Here is a 24406-nt window from a genome sequence, read left to right as displayed (position 1 = left end):
CTTTTCTCCATTGTATATTCTTGCCTCCTTTATCAAAGATAAGGTGACCATATGTGCATGAGTTTATCTCTGGGCTTTCTATCCTGTTCCATTGATCTATATTTCTGTTTTTCTGCCAGTAGCATACTGTCTTGATTACTGTAGCTTTATAGTATAATGTGAAGTCAGGGAGCCTGATTCCTCTGGCTCCATTTTTCTTTGTCAAGATTGCTTTGGCTATTCGAGGTTTTTTGGGTTTCTATACAAATTGTGAATTTTTTTGTTCTAGTTCTGTGAAAAATGCCATTAGTAGTTTCATAGGGATTGTATTGAATCTGTAGTTTGCTTTGGGTAGTATAGTCATTTTCACAATGTTGATTATTCCAATCCAAGAACATGGTATATCTCTCCATCTGTTTGTATCATCTTTAATTTCTTTCATCAGTGTCTTATAGTTTTCTGCATACAGGTCTTTTGTCTCCTTAGGTAGGTTTATTCCTAGGTATGTTATTGTTTTTGTTGCAATGGTAAACTGGAGTGTTTCATTAATTTCTCCTTCAGATTTTTCATCATTAGTGTATAGGAATGCAAGAGATTTCTGTGCATTAATTTTGTGTCCTGCTATTTTACTAAATTCATTGATTAGCTCTAGTAGTTTTCTGGTGGCATCTTTAGGATTCTCTATGTATAGTATCATGTCATCTGCAAACAGTGACAGCTTTACTTTTTCTTTTCTTATTTGGATTCCTTTTTTTTTTTTTTTTTTTTTTTTGCAGTGCACAGGCCTCTCACTGTTATGGCCTCTCCCGTTGTGGAGCACAGGCTCCGGACACGCAGGCTCAGCAGCCATGGCTCACAGGCCCAGCCACTCTGCGGCATGTGGGATTTTCCCGGACCGGGGCACGAACCCGTGTCCCCTGCATCAGCAGGTGGACTCTGAACAACTGCACCACCAGGGAAGCCCTGGATTAATTTTATTTCTTTTTGTTCTCTGATTGCTGTGGCTAAAACTTCCAAAACAATGTTGAATAATAGTGGTGAGGGTGGGCAAACTTGTCTTGTTCCTGATGTTGGTAGAAATGGTTTCAGTTTTTCACCATTGAGGATGATGTGGGCTGTGGCTTTGTCATATATGTTCTTTATTATGTTGAGGTAAGTTCCCTCTGTGCCCTTTCTGGAGGGTTGTTATCATAAATGGGTGATGAATTTTGTCAAAAGCTTTTACTGCATCTATTGAGATGATCATATGGTTTTTATTCTTCAGTTTGCTAATATGGTGTATCACATTGATTGATTTGCATATACTGAAGAATCCTTGTATTCCTGGGATAAACCCTTTTATGGTTTGATTATGATTATGGTGTATGATCCTTCTAATGTGCTGTTGGATTCTCTTTGCTAGTATTTTGTTGAGGATTTTTGCATGTATGTTCATCAGTGAAATTAGTCTGTAGTTTTCTTTCTTTGTGACATCTTTGCCTGGTTTTGGTGTCAGGGTGATGGTGACCTCGTAGAATGAGTTTGGGAGTGTTCCTCCCTCTTCTATATTTTGGAAGAGTTTGAGAAGGATAGGTGTTATCTCTTCTCTAAATGTTTGATAGAATTCACCTGTGAATCCATCTGGTCCTGAGCTTTTGTTTGTTGGAAGATTTTTAATCACAGTTTCAATTTCAGTGCTTGTGATTGTTCTCTTTATATTTTCTATTTCTTCATGGTTCAGTCTTGGAAGGTTGTGCTTTTCTAAAAATTTGTCCATTTCTTCCAGGTTGTCCATTTTATTGGCATGTAGTTGCTTGCAGTAATCTCTCTTTATCCTTTTTATTTCTGCAGTGTCAGTTGTTACTTCTCTGTTTCATTTCCAATTCTGTTGATTTGAGTCTTATCCCTTATTTTCTTGATAAGTCTGGCTAATGGTTTATCAATTTTGTTTATCTTCTCAAAGAACCAGCTTTTAGTTTTATTGATCCTTGCTATCATTTCCTTCATTTCCTCTTCATTTACTTCTGATTTGATTATTATGATTTCTTTCCTTCTGCTAATTTGGGGTTTTTTTTTTGTTGTTGTTGTTCTTTTTCTGTAATTGCTTTAGGTGTAATGTTAGGTTGTTTAGTTGAGACGTTTCTTGTGTCTTGAGGTAGGATTGTATTGCTATAAACTTTTGTCTTATAACTGCTTTTGTTGCATCCCATAGGTTTTGGGCCATCATGTTTTCATTGTCATTTGTTTCTAGGTATTTTTTAATTTCCTCTTTGATTTCTTCAATGATCTCTTGGTTATTAAGTATTGTACTGTGTAGCCTCCATGTGTTTATATTTTTTACAGATTTTTTCCTGTAATTGATATCTAGCCTCATAGAGTTGTGGTCGGAAAAGATACTTGATATGATTTCAATTTTCATAAATTTACCAAGGCTTGGTTTTTGACCAAGATATGTTCTATCCTGGATACTGTTCCATGAGCACTTGAGAAGAAAGGGTAATCTGCTGTTTTTGGATGGAATGTCTTATAAATATCGATTAAGTCCATCTTGTTTAATGTATCACATAAAGCTTGTGATGCCTTATTTATTTTTATTTTGGATGATCTGTCCATTGGTGAAAGTGGGGTGTTAAAGTCCCCTACTATGATTGTGTTACTGTCGATTTCCCTTTTACGGCTCTTAGCATTTGCCTTATGTATTGAGGTGCTCCTATGTTGGGTGCATAAATATTTACAATTGTTATAACTTCTTCTTGGCTTGATCCCTTGATCATTATGTAATGTCCTTCTTTGTCTCTTGTAATAGTCTTTATTTTAAAGTCTATTTTGTCTGTTATGAGAATTGCTACTCCAGCTTTCTTTTGATTTCCATTTGCATGGAGTATCTTTTTCCATCCCCTCACTTTCAATCTGTATGTGTCCCTAGGTCTGAAGTGGGTCTCTTGTAGACAACATATATACAAGTCTTGTTTTTGTATCCATTCAGCCAGTCTATGTCTTTGCTTGGAGCATTTAATCCATTTACATTTAAGGTAGTTACTGATAGATATGTTCCTATTACCATTTTCTTAATTGTTTTGAGTTTGTTATTTTAAGTCTTTACCTTCTCTTGTGTTTCCTGCCTAGAGAAGTTCCTTTAGGTTTTGTTGTAGAGCTGGTTTTGTGGTGCTGAATTCTCTTAGCTTTTGTTTATCTGTAAATGTTTTAATTTCTCCATCGAATCTGAATGAGATCCTTGCTGGTTAGAGTAATCTTGGTTGTAGGTTTTTCCCTTTCATCACTTTAAATATGTCCTGCCATTCCTTTCTTGCTTGCAGAATTTCTGCTGAAAGTTCACCTGTTAACCTTATGGGGATTCCCTTGTATGTTATTTGTTGCTTTTCCTTGCTGCTTCTTAATATTTTTTCTTTGTATTTAATTTTTAATAGTTTGATTAATATGTTTCTTGGAGTGTTTCTCCTTGGATTTATCCTGCATGGGACTCAGTGCTTTTTCCTGGACTTGATTATTTCCTTACCCATATTAGGGAAGTTTTCAAGTATAATCTCTTCAAATATTTTCTCAGTTCCGTTTTTTTTTCTCTCCTTTTCTGGGACCCCTATAATTTGAATGTTGGTGTGTTTAATGTGGTCCCAGAGGTCTCTGAAATTGTCCTCAATTCTTTTCATTCTTTTGTCTTTATTCTGCTCTGCAGTAGTTATTTCCACTATTTTATCTTCCAGGTCACTTATCTTTTCTTCTGCCTCAGTTATTCTGCTATTGATTCCTTCTAGAGAATTTTTTATTTCATTTATTGTGTTGTTCGTCATTGCTTGCTTGCTCTTTAGTTCTTCTAGGTGCTTGTTAAACATTTCTTGTATTTTCTTCATTGTATTTCCAAAATTTGTAGCATCTTTTCTATCATTACTCTAAATTCTTTTCCAGGTAGACTGCCTATTTCCTCTCCATTTGTTAGGTTCTGGTGGGTTTTTACCTTGCTCCTTCATCTGCTGCATATTTCTCTGTCTTATGTTGCTTAACTTAATGTGTTTGGGGTCTCCATTTTGGTGGCTGCAGGCTTGTAATTCCCACTGTTTTTGGTGTCTTCTCCAGTGGATAAGTTTTGTTCCATGGGTTGTGTAGGCTTCCTGGTGGAAGGGACTAGTGCCTGTGTTCTGGTGGATGAGGCTGTATCTTGTCTTTCTGGTGGGCCAGACCACGTCTGGTGGTGAGTTTTGGGGTGTCTGTGAACTTAGTATGATTTTAGGCAGCCTCTCTGCTAATGGGTGGGTTTGTGTTCCTGTCTTGCTGGTTGTTTGCCATAGGGTGTCCAGCACTGTAGCTTGTGGTCATTGAGTGGAGCTGGGTCTTAGTGTTGAGATGGAGATCACTGGGATAGCTTTTGCTGTTTGATATTACATGGGGCCGGGAGGTCTCCAGTGGACCAATGTGCTGAACTCGGCTCTCCTACCTCAGCAACTCAGGCCTGACACCTGGCCAGAGTACCAAGATCCTGTCAGCCAAACAGCTCAGAAGAAAAGGGAGAAAAAGAAAGAAAAAAATATATAAAATGAAGTTATTAAAATTGAAAAAAATTACTAAAACTAAAAAAGTATTTAAAAAATGAAAGAACGAAAGAAGAGAGCAACCAAACCAAGAAACAAATCCTCCAATGATAGGAAGCACTAAAAACTATACTAAAAAACAAAAACAAAAAATGGACAGTCAAAACCCTAGGACAAATGGGAAAAGAAAAGCTATATAGACAAAATCACACAAAGAAGCATACACATACACCCTCACAAAAAGAGAAAAATGGGAAAATAGAAAAAATATATATATATAAAATTTAAAAAGGAAGAGAGCAACCAGATCAATAAACAAATCTACCAATGATAATAAGCTCTAAATACTAAAGTATGATAAACATACCAGAAACAAATTAGATGCAGAAAGCAAACCCCAAGTCTACAGTTGTTCCCAAAGTCCACTGCCTCAATTTTGGGATGATTCATTGTCTATTCAGGTATTTCAGTGATTCAAGTTGATTGTGGAGATTTAATCCACTGCTCCTGAGGCTGCTGGGAGAAATTTCCCTTTCTTTTCTTTTTTCACACAGCTCCTGGTGTTCAGCTTTGGATTTGGCCCTGCTCCTGCATGTATGTTGCCTGAGGGCATCTGTTCCATGCCAGACAGGTTGGGGTTAGTGTAGCAGCTTATTAAGGGTCTCTGGGTCACTCAAGCTGGGGGGAGGGATGGCTACGGAATGCAGGGTGAAGCTACAGGTGGCAGAGGCCGGTGTGATGTTGAAACAACCTGAGGTGCACTGTGTGTTCTCCTGGGGAAGTTATCCCTGGATCACGGGATCCTGGCAGTGGTGGGATACACAGGCTCCTGGGAGGGGAGGTGTGGATAATGACCTGTGTTTGTACGCAGGCTTTTTCATGGCTGCAATAGCAGTCATAGTGTTTCATGCCCGTCTCTGGTGTCCGCGCTGATAGCCACAGCTTGCGCCCGTCTCTGGGGCTCATTTAGGCAGTGCTCTGAATCCCCTCTCCTTGCACACCCCGAATTATGATCTGTTGCCTCTTAGGCAGGTCCAGACTTTTTCCTGGACTCCCTCACAGCTAGTGGTGGTGCACTAGCCCCCTTCAGGCTGTGTTCATGCAGCCAACCCCAGTCCTCTCCCTGGGATCTGACCTCTGAAGCCTGAGCCTCAGCTCCCTGCCCCCACCCACTCCAGCAGGTGAGCAGATAAGCCTCTCAGGCTGATGAGTGCTGGTCAGCACTGGTCCTCTGTGCAGGAATGTCTCCACTTAGCCCTCTGCACCCGTTGCTGTGCTCTCCGACGTGGCTCCAAATCTTTCCCCCACCCACCTCCCATTTCCAGCAGTGAAGGGGCTTCCTAGTGTGTGGAAAGTTTTCCTCCTTCACAGCTCCCTCTCTGAGGTGCAGTCCCATCCCTATTCTTTTGTCCCTGTTTTTCCTTTTTTCTTTTGCCCTACCCAGGTACATGGGGAGTTTCTTGCCTTTTGAGAAGTCTGAGGTCTTCTGCCAGCGTTCAGTAGGTGTTCTGTAGAGTTGTTCCACATGTAGATGTATTTTTGATGTATTTGTGGGGAAGAAGATGATCTCCACGTCTCACTCCTCCAACATATTGAAGGTGCCCCCTCAAGGTGATTTCGGTCAATTAATTTTTAATTTATTTTTATTTTAGGCTGAGTTGGATCTTCATTGCTGTATGCGGGCTTTCTCTGGTTGCGGGGAGCGTTGCAGTGTACGGGCTTCTCATTGCAGTGGCTTCTCTTGTTGTGGAGCATGGGCTCTAGGCACGCGGGCTTCACTAGTTGTGGCCCACGTGCTCTAGAGTGCAGGCTAGTAGTTGTGGTGCATGTGCTTAGTTGCTCCGTGTCATGTGGGATCTTTCCAGGCCAGGGCTCAAATCCGTGTCCCCTGCATTTGTAGGCAGATTCTTACACACTGCACCACCAGGGAAGCCTCTTGGTCAGGTAATTTTTGACAAGGTTGTAAAGTCAATTCAACAGGGGAAAATTGTCTTTTGAAAAAATTCTACTGGAGCAATTGAATGTCTATCTATATATAAACAACAAAAACAAAACTCTTACAACATTACCTTATACCAAAAAATTTAGCTGGCAATGAATTATAAATGTAAATGTCAGAACTTAAAATATAAAACTTCTAGAAATAAACACAGAAGAGAACTTTAGTGACAATTTTTCAATTTTTTGAAAAAGATAAATTAGATTTTATTAAAATTTAAAACGTTTGTTCTTCAAAAGACACCATTAAGAAAATATAAAGACCCTTCTGTCTGGGGGAAAATAGAGTCAGTTTTGCTACAACAATTGTTTTGAGAAGGCAAATTTGTTCCCATATGATATATTAGGGGACAGTTTGAGAATGACATGAATTTCTTTTTTTTTTCTTCCAGTTTTATGGAGATATAACTGACATACAGCACTACATAAGTTTAAGGAGTACAGCATATGATAAGACTTACAGGCCTCATGAAATGATTAACACAATGAGTTTAGTGAACATCCATCATCTCATATAGAGACAAAATTAAAGAAATAGAAAAAATTTTCCTTGTGATGAAAGCTCTTTGGATTTACTCTCTTAACTTTCATATGTAACATAAAACAGTGTTAATTATATTTATCATGTTGTATGTTATATCCCTGTTACTTTTTTATCTTATAATTGGAGGTTTGTACATTTTATCTGCCTTCATCCAAGTCCTCCTCCCCGCAACCCCAGTCTCTGGTAGCCGTAAAGCTGATCTCCTTTCTATGAGTTTGTTTCTTGTTACATAACATAATGATTTAATATTCCTATATATTTCAAGATGATCATCATGATAAGTCAAATTACAGTAGGTCACCATACAAAGATATTACATACTTATTGAATCTTCCCCATCTGTACATTTCATACATATGACTCACATTTTGTACCTGGAATTTTCTACCTGTTAATCTCCATCACTTGTTTCTCTCCTCCCTGCACCCACTTCCCTTCTGGCAATCATATGTTTCTTTATTTATGTTCTATCTATATCCATAATCTACCTATCTATCTATTAAAGTCATCTGGTCTTAATGGGTCATTTAAGGCCAGTGCTTCCTTGTTGATTTTCTGTCTAGATGATCTGTCTGTTGACGTAAGTGGGCTGTTAAAGTCCCTTACTATTATTGTGTTACTGTCAATTTCTCTCTTTATGTTTGTTAATATTTGCTTTATGTATTTAGGTGGTCCTGAGTTGGGTGCATATATATTTGCAATTGTTATATCTTCTTCTTGGATCGATCCCTTTATCATTATGCAATGTCCTTCTTTGTCTCTTGTTACAGTCTTTGTTTTAAAGTCTATTTTGTCGATATAAATACTGATGCACCAGCTTTCTTTTGATTTCCATTTTCCTGGAATATCTTTTTCCATCCTTTCACTTTCAGTCTGTGTGTAGCTTTAGATCTAAAGTCAGTCTCTTATAAGCAGCATATATATGGGTCTTGTTTTTGTATCCATTTGGCCAGTCTGTATCTTGGGATTTGAGCATATTGTTCATGTAAATTTTTTATAGTAATTATTGATATGTATGTACTGATTGCCATTTTGTTAATTGTTTTGGGGTTGTTTTTGTAGTTATTTTTTGTTCTTTTGTTCTTTTGCTCTCTTCCTTTATGATTAGATGGCGATCTTTAGTGTTATGTTTGGATTCCTTTCTATTTTGTGTGTATTTATCATTATAGATTTTTGGTTTGTAATTGTCATGAGGTATACATTATTATTTTAAATTGCTGATCTCTCAAGTTCAAAGGAATTTTAACAACACTGTATTTTTATCATCCCACATTTATTGTTTTTGACCTCATATTTTACATCTTTTTCTTTTGTGTATAGCTTAACTAGTTATTGTGGATATATATTTCTTTCTTTTTTTTTTAAGATGTTGGGGGTAGGAGTTTATTAATTAATTTATTTATTTTTGCTGTGTTGGGTCTTCGTTTCTGTGTGAGGGCTTTCTCTGGTTGTGGCAAGCAGGGGCCACTCTTCATCGCAGTGCATGGGCCTCTCACTATCGCGGCCTCTCCTATTGCGGAGCACAGGCTCCAGACGCACAGGCTCAGTAGTTGTGGCTCACAGGCCTAGTCGCCCTGCGGCATGTGGGATCCTCCCAGAGCAGGGCTCGAACCTGTGTCCCCTGCATTAGCAGGCAGACTCTCAACCACTGCGCCACCAGGGAAGCCCTGTGGATATATATTTGATTTGACTACATTTGTCTTTTAACCTTACTAGCTTGTATGTGGTTGATTTACTGCCTTTACTATACATTGCCTTTACCAATGAGATTTTTTCTTTTGTAATTTTCCTGTTTCTAGTTGTGGCCTTTTCTTTTTCACTTAGAGAAGTCCCTTTAACATTTGTTGTAAAACTGGTTTGGTGGTGCCAAACTCTTTTAGCTTTTGCTTGTCCATGAAACTCTTTATCTCTCTATCAAATCTGAATGAAAGCCTTGCTGGGTGTGTATTCTTGGTTGTAGCTCTTTGCCTTTCATCTCATTAAATATATTGCACCAGTCCTTTCTCACCTGAAGAATTTCTGCTTAAAAGTCAGCAGATAGATTTATGAGAGTTTCCTTTTCTGTAACTTGTTGCTTTTCTCTTGCTGCTTTTTAATACTCCCTCTTTAATTTCTGACATTTTAACTGCAATGTGTCTTGGTCTGGTACTCTTTGGCATGATCCTGTATGGGACACTCTGTGCTTTCTTAACCTGGATGTTTGTTTTCTCTTCCAGTTTAGGAACATTTTCATCTTTTATGTCTTCAAATATGTCCTCTGCCCCTACTCTCTCTCTTCTCCTTCTGAGACTGCCCTATAATGTGAATGGTAGTAAACTGTCCTCATTTCTTTTTATTTTTTTCTGTTCAACTTCAGATATTTCCACTATTCTGTCTTCCAGCTCACTGATCTGTTCCTCTGTATCATCTAATGTACTATTTGTTCCTTCTAGTGTATTTTGAAATTTCAGTTATTATTTTCTTCACCTCTGTTTGGTTCTTCTTTGTATTTTTCTTTGTTGGAGATTTCTAACTTCTTATTCTGTTCATCCAATGTTCTCCTGAGTTTTTGCACATCTTTACAGTCATTCCCTTGAACCCTTTATTGGGTAGATTGCATATCTCCACCTCACTTAGCTTCCCTTCTGGGTTTTACCTTGTTCCTTTTTTTTTTTTTTTTTTTGGAACTTATTTCTCTGTCACCTCATTTTGCCTAATTTGCTGTTTTTATATCAATGTATTTGGTAGGTTGGTTACACTTTCCAATCTTGGAGAAGGGACCTTTTGTAGGAGATGTTCTATGCTTCCCAGCAGTGCACTCCCATCTGGTTACCAGAACTATATGCTCTGGGGTGCCCCCTATGTAGGCTGCATGTGTCCTTCTGTGGTGGTGGACTGACTACTATGGACTATCTAGCAGTTGTGGTTGGTTCCTGGTCCAGTTGGTGGCCAGAACCTGTCTTGTGCAGAGGCTGTTGGCCACTGGTGAGTGGGGCCAGGTCATGACATGGCTGGCTGTGGAGCCTCAGGGGGCTCCAGGGCTAGTGTTGACCTATTGGTAGGTGGAGTCAAGTTCTGGGGTGGGTGGTTGTTAAGCTGGGGTTCCTGGATTTAGTATCAAACTGATGGTAGGAGGGACTGGTTCCTGACATGGCTGGCTTCAGGGTCCAGGGTATCCTAAAGCTGGTGTCAGCTCACTTGTGATTGGGGCTGGATACTGGTGTGGATTGCTGAGGGTTCCAAGGTGTCTTGGAGCTGGTGTCAACCTGCTGGTAGGCAGGCCAGGGCCCAGGATGTCCTGGGAGTAGTGCTGGCCCATGGATGGGTAGACCCAGGACATTAGGTGAATGCACAAAACTGCACTCATTTGAACTGAACCATATAGGTATACACAAAATGAACACACATCCATTAAAAACTTAGCAGTTACCTTAATTCACTGTTATCTTTTAAGTTTTCATATTTGTGGATATCTATATAAACAGACAGATATCAACACTCAAAACAGGTCTAAATATCTTGATTCAAAAAGGCCAAGCAGTGCATGTAAAAGTAAAGCTTTAAGTATTAAAGAGAAGTTTGAAATAATAGTAATTTTAAAGCAATGAGAGAACATGTGGTAGCTCCTCAGCAACAGGCATAAAGGAATATACATTGCAGACCATCAGAGAAAACACTGAAAAGATAAATAAAGTCCATCACTGGAACAACTTCAAGTGTTGCAAAGTCAATAAGAAGAGGGCCTAAAAAAATAGAAGCAGTGGAAAAATTGTGCATATGGGTTAAAAACCAAACAGTGAAAAAATTAGAAACTTTTTCCACAAAGAGAAATCACTACTTGTATTCAAAGAGCTTAAATATAAACTGCTGTAGCCTACAAAATTGGGTCCTTCGTGCTAGTATTGGCTAGTATGGTGGTGTCAAATAGTGCTAGATCTGTAGGGCTGGAAACACAATTCTAGAGTGACTTGTTATTTTTCTATCAGGATTTGGATGGTATTTTTACAGCCTTTTGGCATTCAATATTGCTTTTAAAAATAACCTAACAGTGCTGTCGTCCTTCTAGGAAGGTCATTTTCTCTCCAGTTGCTTTCAACATCTTGTCTTTGAGGTTTGCCATTTCACTATGCTGGGTCTAGACATGGATGTCACATTAGTTATACTACTTGGAATCTGTTGGCCTCCTTGAATTGTGGATTAATGTGACTGATGAATTCTGGAAAATTCTCAGCCATTATCTCTTCAAAATCCTATTTCTCTCCTCTGCTACTGATACTTCAATTAAACATATGTTGGAGTTTCTCATTATATCCTTGTTGCTGTTTAACTCTCTTTCATATTTTCTATTTCTTTTTCTCTCCTACATCTGGATAATTATGATGAATATTTCATTTCACTAATTCTCTCTTCACTTGTGTCTATATGCCTCTAGTCCCATTTACTGAGTTTTCAGCAGGTGGCAGAAATAGAAAACTGGTACAAGAGAATTGTAAAACCAGAAAATTATTGTTAACATTTGAGTGACACCAATAAAGACGATTCATTCAGCTATTTGTCATAGTCCCTAACTTGTCAGTATGGATTACCTCAGAAGCAAATCATAAGCCAAGAATTTAAGTGCATGTAGTATGTTTGGGGTGTGATCTCAAGAAACACTGGTATGGAATTGAAGAAGCGAGACAGGAAAAGAAGGAACAAAGGGCTTACCATCAAGCAAGTTACCATTGAAAGCAACTGAACCATAATACTTCTGAGGAACTCTGGAAGAATAGTGTTTCTCCAACTTTAGAATGTATAAACATCACCTATTTAAGCACAGATTCTTTGGCCCCACTCCAAGAGATTTTGATACAGTAATTTTGGAGTGGATTCTAAGAATTTGCATTTCTAACCAACTCTCAAGCAATGGTGATGTTATTGTTACAAGTCAGTGGATCACACTTTAAGCAGTGGTGTAGAACACACTTCTGAGGACATTATCCTCCTCAAGAGGCAAGAGAACTGGGGTGTTTATTCACCATCTACCATCAGTCATTGCTCTAAAAAGACTGCTTTCAGACAGTATTAATACCCTGGTACTTCCTGCCTGCCTGCACATAGGCCATACAGGTATCTGCTGCCAGGAGAACCCCCTCAGGGAATGAGTCAAATGTGCTGGCAATTGGAAATCAGGTTGGCATGTACTGAAATGGAAAGTGCCAAGGTAATGTGAACAGAGTACTGACATTTGCCATACTGCCATATATGGTGTCATGGGGAAAATAAACATTAAACAAGAAATTACACAAATAACTTACAATTATGATGTGCTGTAAAAGTAAATTACATGAGACTACCCCTAAATATAGCTTCATATTATTTCAGGTGGCAACTTTTCACAAACTGTTAAACACAAACTCCAGATTGATATTATATACAATAGCCATTATTGGATGAACAGTATTTTATTTGAAGTCACTGTGATTGACAGTTTATATTGCAAATGTGTGCAGAATCATTGTTTTCCATTTTGTTTCATTTGGATAAAACTTAGCTAGGATTATTTTGTTCTATAAACCTTAAATTGCAAATATGGAAGAAAGCTATGTTTACCTCAGTTATTTTATTTTATTTTATTTTTTTGTGGTATGCAGGCCTCTCACTGTTGTGGCCTCTCCCATTGCGCAGCACAGGCTCCAGACACGCAGGCTCAGTGGCCATGGCTCACGGGCCCAGCCACTCCATGGCATGTGGGATCCTCCCGGACCAAGGCACAAACCCACGTCCCCCTCATCGGCAGGTGGACTCCCAACCACTAAAACACCAGGGAAGGCCCTCAGTTAATTTTTTTCATTAAATTGTTTCACCAAGAGAAACTCTAAACTAGTATTTTGAGAAGTATGTTATAATCTATTCTGTTATATAAGATATGTCCTCTTTATTTTGTAAATCTTACTCACTTTCCTATCCAAATATATTTATTTCCCTAAAGAGTTAGCAACTACAATGTTAGGGAACAGTCCATAAAAATTCAGGGGTTCCAAGAGCACCTTCAGATTTGATAATTTGTTGGAAGGACTCAGAACTCACTGAAAGCTGTTATATTCACAGTTAATAGTTTATTACAAGGAAAGGAGACATTAAAATCAGCCCAGGTAAGAGGCACTTAGTACAGAGTCTAAGAAAGTAATACAGAGCTTCCAGTCTTCTACAAGTCATGGACAGTGTTATTTTCCTGGTATCAATGTGTGACAACACACAGTACTCCCAACCAGGGAAGCTCACCTGAGCCTTGGTGTCCAGAGCCTTTACTCTGGCTCTATCACAGTGGCATGACTGACAGCCCATATGGCTGATTTCAGTTTCTAGCCCCTTAGGAAGTTGAGCTGATATTGCTTGACCCAAAGTCCCATCCTAAATCACACTGTTAACTATCTGGCTTGGCCCAAGGTCCCAAGGCAAACAAAGACACTTCTATCAGCCATGACACTCCAAGAGCTTAGAGATTACCTCACAAAAGCCAAGGGTAAAAAACCAGATCTCTTTTGGGGCAAGTTTAAATTCTTTACTACACTGAACCTTACCCTGCTATCATTGTGTGCAGTCATTACACTAAATAGCCCCTATATTTTTCTTTACCTTACTAATCTTAACTGCCACATTATGATATTGAAAAAATGTAACTAGGTGTGAACTTCTGTAATGAATGTGCTTTTAATAACTGCTAGACTTTGATTTGTATTTGGGGAAAAAATCAGTTTACATGATATTTGAAACAACCCAAGATTCAAAGCTCAATCATATTCTAGTATCACCAGTACCATCTTCTTTTCCATATATAGGTCTTCATTACTACAATATGTCATATTTTACAAAACAATGCTCAGGATAATCAATCCACTATGGAATACTTTTTTTTTTTTTTTTTTTTTTTTTTTGCGGTATACGGGCCTCTCTCTGTTGTGGCCTCTCCCATTGTGGAGCACAGGCTCTGGACGCGCAGGCTCAGTGGCCATGGCTCACGGGCCCAGCTGCTCCGCGGCACGTGGGATCTTCCCGGACCAGGGCACGAACCCATGTCCCTTGCATTGGCAGGCGAACTCTCAACAACTGCGCAACCAGGGAAGCCCTGGAATACTTTTTATTGAATATCAGAATGAAAATTTGGCCTTTTGAAAAACTATCAGTGTACATCAGATAATTATATTACCCTTTCATGAGATGATTACCCTACTTTAAGAAAATTATTTTAGAGTTCATTGTGCTCTCTCTGAGGCAGCAAAGAGAGCTTCCTAAAACTAGCTAAAAACCTAAAGATTGCTACTGTTTAAATATTAGCTATTGGTATTTCTAAATTGTTATGTTTCAGATCACCTCTGTAAAACAAACTATTGAGTGATATGTGTACATGTAAAAATGTAGCATCTAATCATCCTTTAACAGAAAGTCCTAACAATTTTATTTTTGTTACAGTTAGATATCAGAATGCCCCCTGCTGGTCACTTTGTAATATATCCATACAAATGTCTATTTTCTAAAATGACTAGTGTGAACATTTAAAATCTTGACAGAAAAAAATAAGTGTTATGTTGGAAACAAAGCCTATATTTTACAAATGAGAAATTCTGATGCATTATTTATGAAAATATTATGTAATATTAAAATTAGTAAACAAATTATTTTCCAATGTTGATCAATTCTTTTACAAAAGCATTAAAACATTTTTTTAATCTTGAAGAGAAAAAACATTCCTCTGAATTAATATAATAAGCACCAACAAAAAGTGTTCTCCAAATTAGAAAAAAATACTTTATCTAAAAATTAATGCCAGAATTTTTAATGATGGTATAATAGTTAAGTAGCTAAGAAAATTCTTATAATTAAGTTATAAAACATATTTAGTATTATTTAGTATTATTTTCTGTCTTAAGCTCTTGGGAGAGAACATTTTTGCCAAAAGATGCAATAGCACTAAATTTTAACATAAATGCAACAAAGAAGTAATTAAACATATTTTTAATCCATAAACAGCAGCATATCATAATGTAATGAATAATCACCATAAGAATGATAGACAGTAAATTTACATATATATTACTTTCTAAAAAACTTTGACATACTAAAGCTATTAAAAATACCTATGGGAAATTAAAACATAAATTAATATTATTAAATTTAAAAATATATCTTCTGAATACTTCCACTTAGTTGCTTAGCTACAAAAATATTTTCATTCTTTATTATGTTTATAAAATTCTAAACATTAAACCAAATGCAAAATCTCAGGCTGAGGTTTTAGAATATTAGTTGTTTTTAAGGATTTCCTGCCCTCCAGTGGTATCTGCCTTAATAGTTTCATTGCCCCTTTCAACATTACAAGAAGACACATCTTTTCTACATTTACATTTTGAAATTATATCACACTGTATGGCAGCATCTAATTTTTCTTCCATTACAGGTTCACTCTCCGTTTGTATCCATGCATCACACCTTGCAACCTGTAGAATGCAGTTATTATTGGTTACATTTTGCAATATATGTGCTGAATTACACTGAGACTGTGGAAACTGATCTATATTACTATTCATTGAGAACTGGTTAAAATCCTCATTTTGTTTATGAAATTTGGCATTGTTTTTAATAATCCTATCACATGGAAGTTTCTCCATGCTTTCTAAATAAAAATTATTAGTTGTTTCTTTGGTTTGATGGATCTCCTATTTGAACCTTCAATTTGATCTTCATCTTCAGATGGCTAAAAGAAATTTAGTAATTTTGCTGTTAATGATGCTTAAATTTAAAAAAAATCATTTAATCACCTCAAAGCAGACATTCTTAAAATTCACATTATAGAAAATTTCAAAAAAAGAAGAGACTTTGGCAGGTGGCAAATCAACCTAGATTTTTAATTTTTTTTAATCAAGGTTATGGATTTTAAAATAGCATGAAACAATAATAATAATCCTTATATTAAAGATGCAAAAGCACAAAAAAGAGAAGATTTTTGTCATTTATTAGTCTTCATACTCATAGGTGACATCACCCTACTACCTTTTCACAGAAAGGAAATGAAATACAACATATACTCTTCAACTACTTAAAAAGAGTGAAGTAGAAGTATAACTTTGAAAGAAAAAGCTAACACATACAGTTTGTTTTAATATTCACTCATTGAGTCATTAAGTCAAAAATGTCTATATTGTATCTTTCACGGGCTCAGTCTCAAAAAAGACTTATTAAGAATGGTATCAGGGCCTCCCTGGTGGCGCAGTGGTTGAGAGTCCGCCTGCCGATGCAGGGGATATGGGTTCGTGCCCCGGTCTGGGAGGATCCCATATGCCGCAGAGCGGCTGGGCCCGTGAGCCATGGCCGCTGAGCCTGTGCGTCCGGAGCCTGTGCTCCGCAACGGGAGAGGCCACAACAGTGAGAGGCCCACGTACAGCAAAAAAAAAAAAAAAAAAAAAAAAAGAATGGTATCAGCTAACAGGAAATCAAATAGACAAAAGAAAGGTTAAACAGCAATAAATATCAAAACTGTTATATAAAAAATCAAATTTTAAGAACTTTTAATAGGTCTAGATTTCAATTTAGTAGTTTGAATTTTTCAACTTCAAGAAAAATTTATCTTTTAATTACTGAAATAACCAAAATACTGTTTTAATAAAAATCTTATATGAAAGTATTGATTATTCTAGCTAAAAATAAAAAGCAAAGTTAACATAAAAAAACCTAAAATGAGATATAGGCCTCAGCTGACTGGCACTAAAATAGGAAAAGTAAGCCCAAGAAACAGCATTAAAACTTGCAGGGCATAAATTAGAGAAAATAGGATCAGTACATTTATTTATTCAAGAAATAAATACTCAGCACCTGCAATGTGAGTGAAGCAGACATATTTGCTGCTCTCTACAGCACACACTCTTATGGGTGGAAATGACGTTAATCAAATAATTACACACAAGCATATGTAATTACAAGTTGAAAAAAGCATTATGAAGAGCAAGCATGAAGCACTTCAAGAGCATAACTAAGGGGCTTAATTTAGATTGAAAAGCCAAGGAGGGGCTTTCAAAAGAAGTGACATATTTAAGCTGTGACCTAAAGGATGAATAACAGTAAGGTAAGAAACAGAATATATAAATGTGCCGAAGCAGAAAAGAGACTTAATAAGCTAAGGAAGTGGAATGTCAATATGTGTGAAGTGTGGTGAGAGAGGAATACTAGAAGTTGGAGATGTAGCCAGGGGCTAGATCACACATGGCCTGTCACTACTGAAAGCAGTTTAGATTCTAAAGTAAAACAGGAATCCATTGAATAAACATAGAAGTAACATCATTCAGTTTAAGTATTCAAAAGCCCACGATGACTGTTAACTAGAGAAAAAGTGGGGCAAGAGTGGAAGTAGAGAGATCTCTTGGGCAACAACCATAATAGTTCAAGAACAAGATGATGGTACCTTAGATTAGGGTACTGACACCTAGTACCCTAGGTGAGAAGTAGATAAATATGCAATTTATTTTGGAGGTAAGAATGGATTGGATCAAGTGATGAAATGAATATGGTTAAGGAAGGCAGATGAGACAGAAAGAAATGCCAAACTAAAGTTTCTGGAATGAACAACCAAGTGGATAGAAAAGGTATCTACTAATATGGGAACTATCAGAAAAACTGATATGGGGAGATCAGAAGTGTTCAGTTTTTTTGTGAAATATCCAAGAAGATATCCAATAAGAAATTGGACACCTAATTAAGGATCTAAGCTAAAGTCATAAAGTTGAGAATTGTCATCAACCAGGTAATAGTATAAAAAAATCAATGGAGTATGTAACATCATCTAGAGTTTGGAGTGTAGGTTAAGAGAAGAATAGGCTCCTGAAGCAAACCCTAAACATTACAACATTTATATACAGGGAAAGGTGGAAGAGAAGTGGGCAAAGGCATAAAGTAGCATTCAGAGAGGTATGCAGGAAACTAAGATAGTGTGTATCACAAAAGCAAACAGAAGAAAATATTTCAAGAAAAGAAAATAATAATTTCTACTAATATTGTTAGAAATTCTTGTACAATAAAAACTGAAAATTGTCCAATGAATTTGGCATCATTAGAGGTCACTGGTGTCCTTCCTCAGCAAGAGCAGTTTGGACAGCGAGCTAGAGACAAAAGGTAGATGAAACGAAGATGGAAGAATTAGTGGAGAATTCCATTTAAACGTGATTTGTGAGAAACTCACTCAGAATATAATGCCATTCCAATTATTCAGATTACAGTTCCCACTCAGCATTAAACATGTCACTCCAATTATTCAGATTCTAGTATTTTATAGTTTTCTTCACATAAGTCTTGAGACTTTCTTTTTGTGTGTATTATTGGTTGTTTTAGGTTTTCAATTATTGTGAATGGGTTCTTTTAAAAACTCTTTTAAAAGAAGAATGCATTTATCATATACACACACATACATCTCAGTAAGAGTGGGTTTTGTAAATAACAATGAACACATTCATCATCTCATAAGCATGAATGAATGATGCTCACTTACATTTTAATTTACATTCTTCTTATATTTTTAATATTTTCATATTTTTGTTTACATTTATTTTCACTATTATCTCAACTATTTTTTTCAGAATGAAAAAGTAAACTATAAGAAATACAAATCATTCTAAATTAGTATAGCATATATTAACAAGCAAAAAAAAAAAAAAGAGTATAACTTACCATCTCTGAACTAGAACTGAAACAACTATCTGCTGGCCTTGGGGAGCAACTGGTAGACTGACTACTCTGTGAAGAATCAAGATCTGAAAATAAAAATTTAATTTGTGAAGAATGGTACCTATTAATATGTACATAGGCAGAAGATAGCTGCTGGTAAATAAGTTTAGCTAACATACTATAGAGCATTTTAAAAGTTAAAATTTTGGATATGTGGCAGCTTGCATTTTTGACAGGGTATTATGGATTTATTCTACATGTAAAAGATGTGTATCTACATGTAAAATGAGGGTACCTAACGTAAGGGAAGAAAGGAGAACAGAGGAAATTGAATTGATTTTTTCCAATACAATGAACCAGTTTTTTTGAGCAAATAATTTAAAGTGTCAATCTGTAGGAAGGAGAAATAAGCCAAGTTAAGGTACCAGATATTTGCTAATTGAGTAAATGAAGTTCTATCACACAATCAAAACTATATTTAACCTTTAATATGATTTCATAACTATAGAATTTTAAAGCCAGTTATGAATTCAAAATAATATAAGATATATAATCTATTGAAATTTGATGGTGACTGTGACACTGTTAAATTTATTTTTTAAAAAGCTGTATGTAAAAAAACTCAACTCAAAGCAACCAGTATGTTATTCTTTCATTATCTGCCTAATGTGTTCTCTTATGATTACAAGTAAAGTTTAAAAATGGGCCTGAAAAGTAGGTCATGACTCCCTAGAATGCATAAATACTATATAGATCAACAGTAGCTTCAACCATTCCTCTTCTTTTTTGTGAAAATGAATTTGCTATCCAAAAAAAAAAGAAAAAGAAAAAGGTAATGGAATGTGGTGCAACAGCACATATTAAATCACATGTCCTTCCATACACAACAGACCATGACTACTATTCATACCTCAGATCAGATCTGATGCCTTCTGTAACAGAATCTAACCGTCAGTCAGCTGAGAGGTAGAGAGAACTTAGGTAAATTCAGTTACCCTTAGTTAATCATTCTAGAAGGAATTTATACCCTACCAAAGCAGGTTCTCCTCAACAGTGGAAAGCAGAGATAAGAAAAGTGAACAGTAAGATTTTACTAACAACATGATCTAAGGGCATTCCCCCACAACAAGGTTCATTCAGTTCATAAGTATAGTAAACCCATAGTTATTAGTAGAGAAGACAAATGTCTGTTAAATGAATGTCTTACCTCTAACAGTGTAAGAAAGGATATGTAGATTAAAATGTAAATTAAACACTTATTGAGTAATTACCTTATATAAGTCACTTAGTAGTTTTTAGGAATATGTGGCCATAATGCTCGAAGTATTCAGACTCTTGAGATGGAGAAAAAGACATTTACTTTTAAAAAATAGTCACAAAATTAAGCCCAACAATAGAAGTCATAGAAGGTACAAAAGTGGTAGAGACCTAAGTGTGATGAGCTCTAGGGAAAAAAGGTTTAGTGAAGAGTAATAGAGAAAGCACAAGATAAAGAATGGGTTTTGGAAGATGAATAAACAATTTCCCAAAAGACAAGATGAAAAATAGCATATGGGATGGGGGAAAAGAAAGTGTAGAGGTGCACTTTAATACAAAATTAATTTTAGACTGTCTACCAAGGCAGCTAATTGGGGATTAATTAAAGAAGGGTGAAACTATATGAAAGCAGAATGTTAGGAGATTAACTCAATAATCAAGTTATGAAGTGATGAGGATCTGCAATAAAACAGTGGCACTGTGTTGAAGAGGCAAGTGATTCAAATTTCAAGAAAGCTTTCAAATAGCCTCAATTTTTATGTGTATGAACTTAGAAAATTTTTTGTGAATCTGACATAACACTAATTACAAAATCTGAGAAAGATTAAACATGTACATACACACACACACATACATATTATAGGCCAATCTCACTTATAGGATCAATGCAAAAATTGTATATAAATATTAAAACATTTAAATTTAAAATTAAAGAACAAAAAATTTAAAAACTAAATAGAATAGCAAACTTAATCATAATTCATCATGACTTGGTGGGATTTATTTTAGGAATGCTAGAATGGTCCATATCCCAAAATCCATTAGCAAAATTCACCATTTTAAAAGATCTACACCACAATGAGATATCACCTCACACCCATTAAGATGGCTACTTATTGAAAAAAAAAAACAGAAAATAATGTGTTGGCACTGATTTGGAGGAGTTGGAACCCTGGTGCACTATTTGTGGGAATGTAGAATGTTGTAGCTGATATGAAAAACAGTATGAATTGTTCTTCAAAAATTTAAAAACAGAACTTCCATATGATCCAGCAATCCCATTTCTAGGGATATATCCAAAAGAATTGAAAACAGAATCTTGAAGAGATATTTGCACACCCATGTTCACTGCAGAATTATAATAGCCAAGAGGTGGAAGCAACCTAAATGTCTATCGACAAAAGAATGGATACAGAAAATGTGGTTTACACATACTATGGAATATTATTCAGCATTATAAAAGAAGGAAATCCTGTTGTATGCTACAATATGGATGAACCTTGAAAACATTATGCTAAGTGAAATGTCACAAAAAGATAAATATTGTATGATTACATACAATATTTGTATATTGTAATGATTACACTTATATTCAAACTCATAGAAACAGAATAGTGGTTGTCAGAGGCTGGGGGGAAGGAGAGGTATACTGTACCCTTTGAAATTGTTGGAAGGGTGAATTTTATGTTATGTGTTTTGGGGTACAAAAAAAGATATATGAGGGAAAGATAATAATCATTTCTACAGATGCCAATAATCACTCTTCCCCAAATTACTAATTGCCTCAAAATCACCTCTAAAAAAACTCTCAATAAAACAATCAACACACACGTGCCTAAGTCCAAAATCCAGACTCTTACTTAATGTAGAAACATGTGGTGTACATTCACACTAAAGTAGCAACAAAAACAACGAAAAGTACCTACAGCTAAATCTAATAAAGAACATGCAGAATCTGCTTGAGGAAAACGTTAAAGTGCATAAAGGCATTTTAAACAACTATTAAAGATATAAAATTAGACTGAATTAATAAAAAGGCATCCTTATTCTTATATAGGGCTACTCAACATCATTAGGGTGACAATTCACACTTAATTAATGTATACATTTAGTACTTTCCCAATAAAAATTGAAACGTTTCCTTGGCGGGACTTCCCCAGTGGTCCAGTGGCTAAGACTCTGCACTTCCACTGTAGGGGGCACAGGTTTGATCCCTGGTCGAGGAACTAAGATCCCACATGCCAAGCACTGCACTACCCCCACCAAAAAAAAAAAAAAACATTTCCTTGAAGTTACACAAGTTGACTTTAAAGTTTACATGTAAAATTAATCAAAAATAGCCAGAAAAATTCCTTAAAAAGTGCAAAGGGAGGTGTAACTCTTAGAAATTAAACATAGTATAAAGTAATCATAATAAAAATAATGTGATATTAGCACATGAAGATTAGGAAAGATCAATGGAATGATAAAGAAAGCCCCAGAACAGACGGAAGTATATATGGGAAGTTGATACATAAAAAGGTAGTATTACAAATACCTAGGGAAAAGATGCATTTTTAAAAACTCGAATCAGGATAAACTCCTAAAACAGGATAAACTCTAAGTACAAAAATATAAAATCATACTAATACTAGAAGAAAATATAAGTGAATTCATTTGCAACCAGGGAGTGTAAACAGTCTTCCTAATTAAATCCAAAGGTATAAAAGATTGATAATATTAGCTACATTAAAAATGTTAAGACTTTTGCAAAGCAGGAGACACCATAAGCAAAGTAAAAACAGACAAAATAAATCAAAAATTAATAATAAACTAGCAGAAAGTATTTGTGACACATTACAAAGAACTAAATCTCTTTAATATTAATATATAAAGAGCTCTTAAATATCGAGAAAAAGATGTAAAATCTCAATGGGCCTAAGAACATGAATGGAGAGTTCACAGGAAAAAAATCACAAATAGCCATTACACATTTTTAAAAGAGGCTCAACTGCACTCATAGAAAAAGAAGTGCAAACTGAAACTTCTATCTATATATCTTTATAAGATTCACAAAAATTCCTAAGTTTGACCACAATCCCTGTTGGTGAGGCTGTGGAATAAAAAGCACATTTCCAGTAGGATTACAAAATGATGCAATGGGGAATTTGGAAATTTCTATCAAAATCAAATTTTGGCAATAACTATCAAAAAAACACCCCACAATGTATCTCTTTGATTCAGCAATCCCACTTCTAGAAATTACCCTGAAAATGTACCTCCACAGTTAAGAAATATGTGCTCAAAGTTGTTCACTGCACATTGTTTGTAAGAAAGATACTTGAAACAACCTAAATGTCCATCAACAGGGCACTGACTGAGTAAACTATAGATCATCCACAATGGGCATAAAAAAAGGATGAATAAATGTCCAGTACTAATATGAGGAAATCTACAGAAAATTTATTAAATAAATCCATTTAATTCATCTATAAAATATACTGTATTAAATAAAATATCCTACATTACATTTAGAGTGCAAAGAGCAGGGAACTAAGACACAAATATATGTGCATTTATACACATCAGGCTTTATTTAGAAAAAAAGTCCACTGGAATGATAAACAGTAAACCAACAAAAAATAGCTACTCACATGAGGCAGAAGGAAATAGGGCAGACAGGAGAGGGATAGAAACCAAATTAATGCTTTACATATTAAAAAAATTAAATTAAGTAAAAAAGGAAAAAATCCATACAGATTTCTAGGTATCCCAATAGACTAGATATGCTGAAGAATCATTCCACTGCAAAATATCTAAAAAGTGCCAGAAAGTGCTGTCAATAAAAAGACAATATAGAATAAAAAGACCACTCAAATATGAAATATCTGCTACTCAAATATGAAATATCTGCTACACAGGAGTCTACAAGCAATCTGAATCTAGGATATATAAAAGTTATAAAGGACTAAGATATACAAAAGACACATCCCATAAAGAAAGCCAAACTTCCTAAAAGAAACATGGACAATAGACATGAAAGACATTTCACAGATGAAATATGGGTGGCCAATGAGCCTAATCAATAATGGGAAATATAAATTGAAATTGCAATGAGATATCACATTGCCAACAATGATAAAAAGCTGACCCAGTGTTAGTAAGAATATGTAACAGCTAAGATTCTTTACCTATTGCTAGTGGGAGTTTAAACTGGCACATCTACTTTGGAAAACAATTTTGCATTACCTAGAAGAGTGCATATCATATGAACTAGCCAATTCTACTTCTAGAATTATATCCTAGAAGAAACTTTTATACATGTGTGCCAGGAGAAATGTCAAAAATTGTCAAAGTAGCATTGTTTATCATAGCAAAATATTAAAAACAACTCAAATAATCTTTGTCAGAAGATGCATACATACATCATGCTACATTCACACAATAGAAGGCTATATAGGTGAAAACAAATGATGAACTGTATTAGAGTCACAAGTGTCAGGGTGATTGAACCTCAAAACATATTACTGGGTGAACAAAAAGTAAGTTGCAGAAAAATGTATAGAGTTTGCCTCAATTTGTTGCAGAAAGCTCAAAAGCAAGCAATTGGAAAAGTCTATATGTGCTATCACAAAAAACAAATTCGGGAAAAGAGTTACCACTAGGGGGCAGGATA

At 35.8% G+C, this 24406-nt stretch overlaps 1 protein-coding gene across 1 annotated transcript in view; it reads right to left on the bottom strand.

Moving 5' to 3' along the window:
* Window positions 1-15305: 15305 nt before the first annotated feature.
* Window positions 15306-24406, bottom strand: part of REDIC1 (regulator of DNA class I crossover intermediates 1) — a gene marked incomplete at its 3' end in the record, with an annotated part of 67224 nt that continues 58123 nt past the window's right edge. Inside the window, 3 exon segments of the mRNA XM_082636263.1 lie at window positions 15306-15709; window positions 15712-15757; window positions 18718-18800. Of these exon segments, the coding sequence (XP_082492389.1) occupies window positions 15306-15709; window positions 15712-15757; window positions 18718-18800 (533 nt within the window).

Source organism: Mesoplodon mirus, assembly GCF_964341445.2.
Source record: "Mesoplodon mirus genome assembly, chromosome: 11".
NCBI classification, from domain to species: domain Eukaryota; kingdom Metazoa; phylum Chordata; class Mammalia; order Artiodactyla; family Ziphiidae; genus Mesoplodon; species Mesoplodon mirus.
Note: the sequence above shows the minus strand (reverse complement) of the source record. Positions and strands in the feature narration are given on the sequence as shown.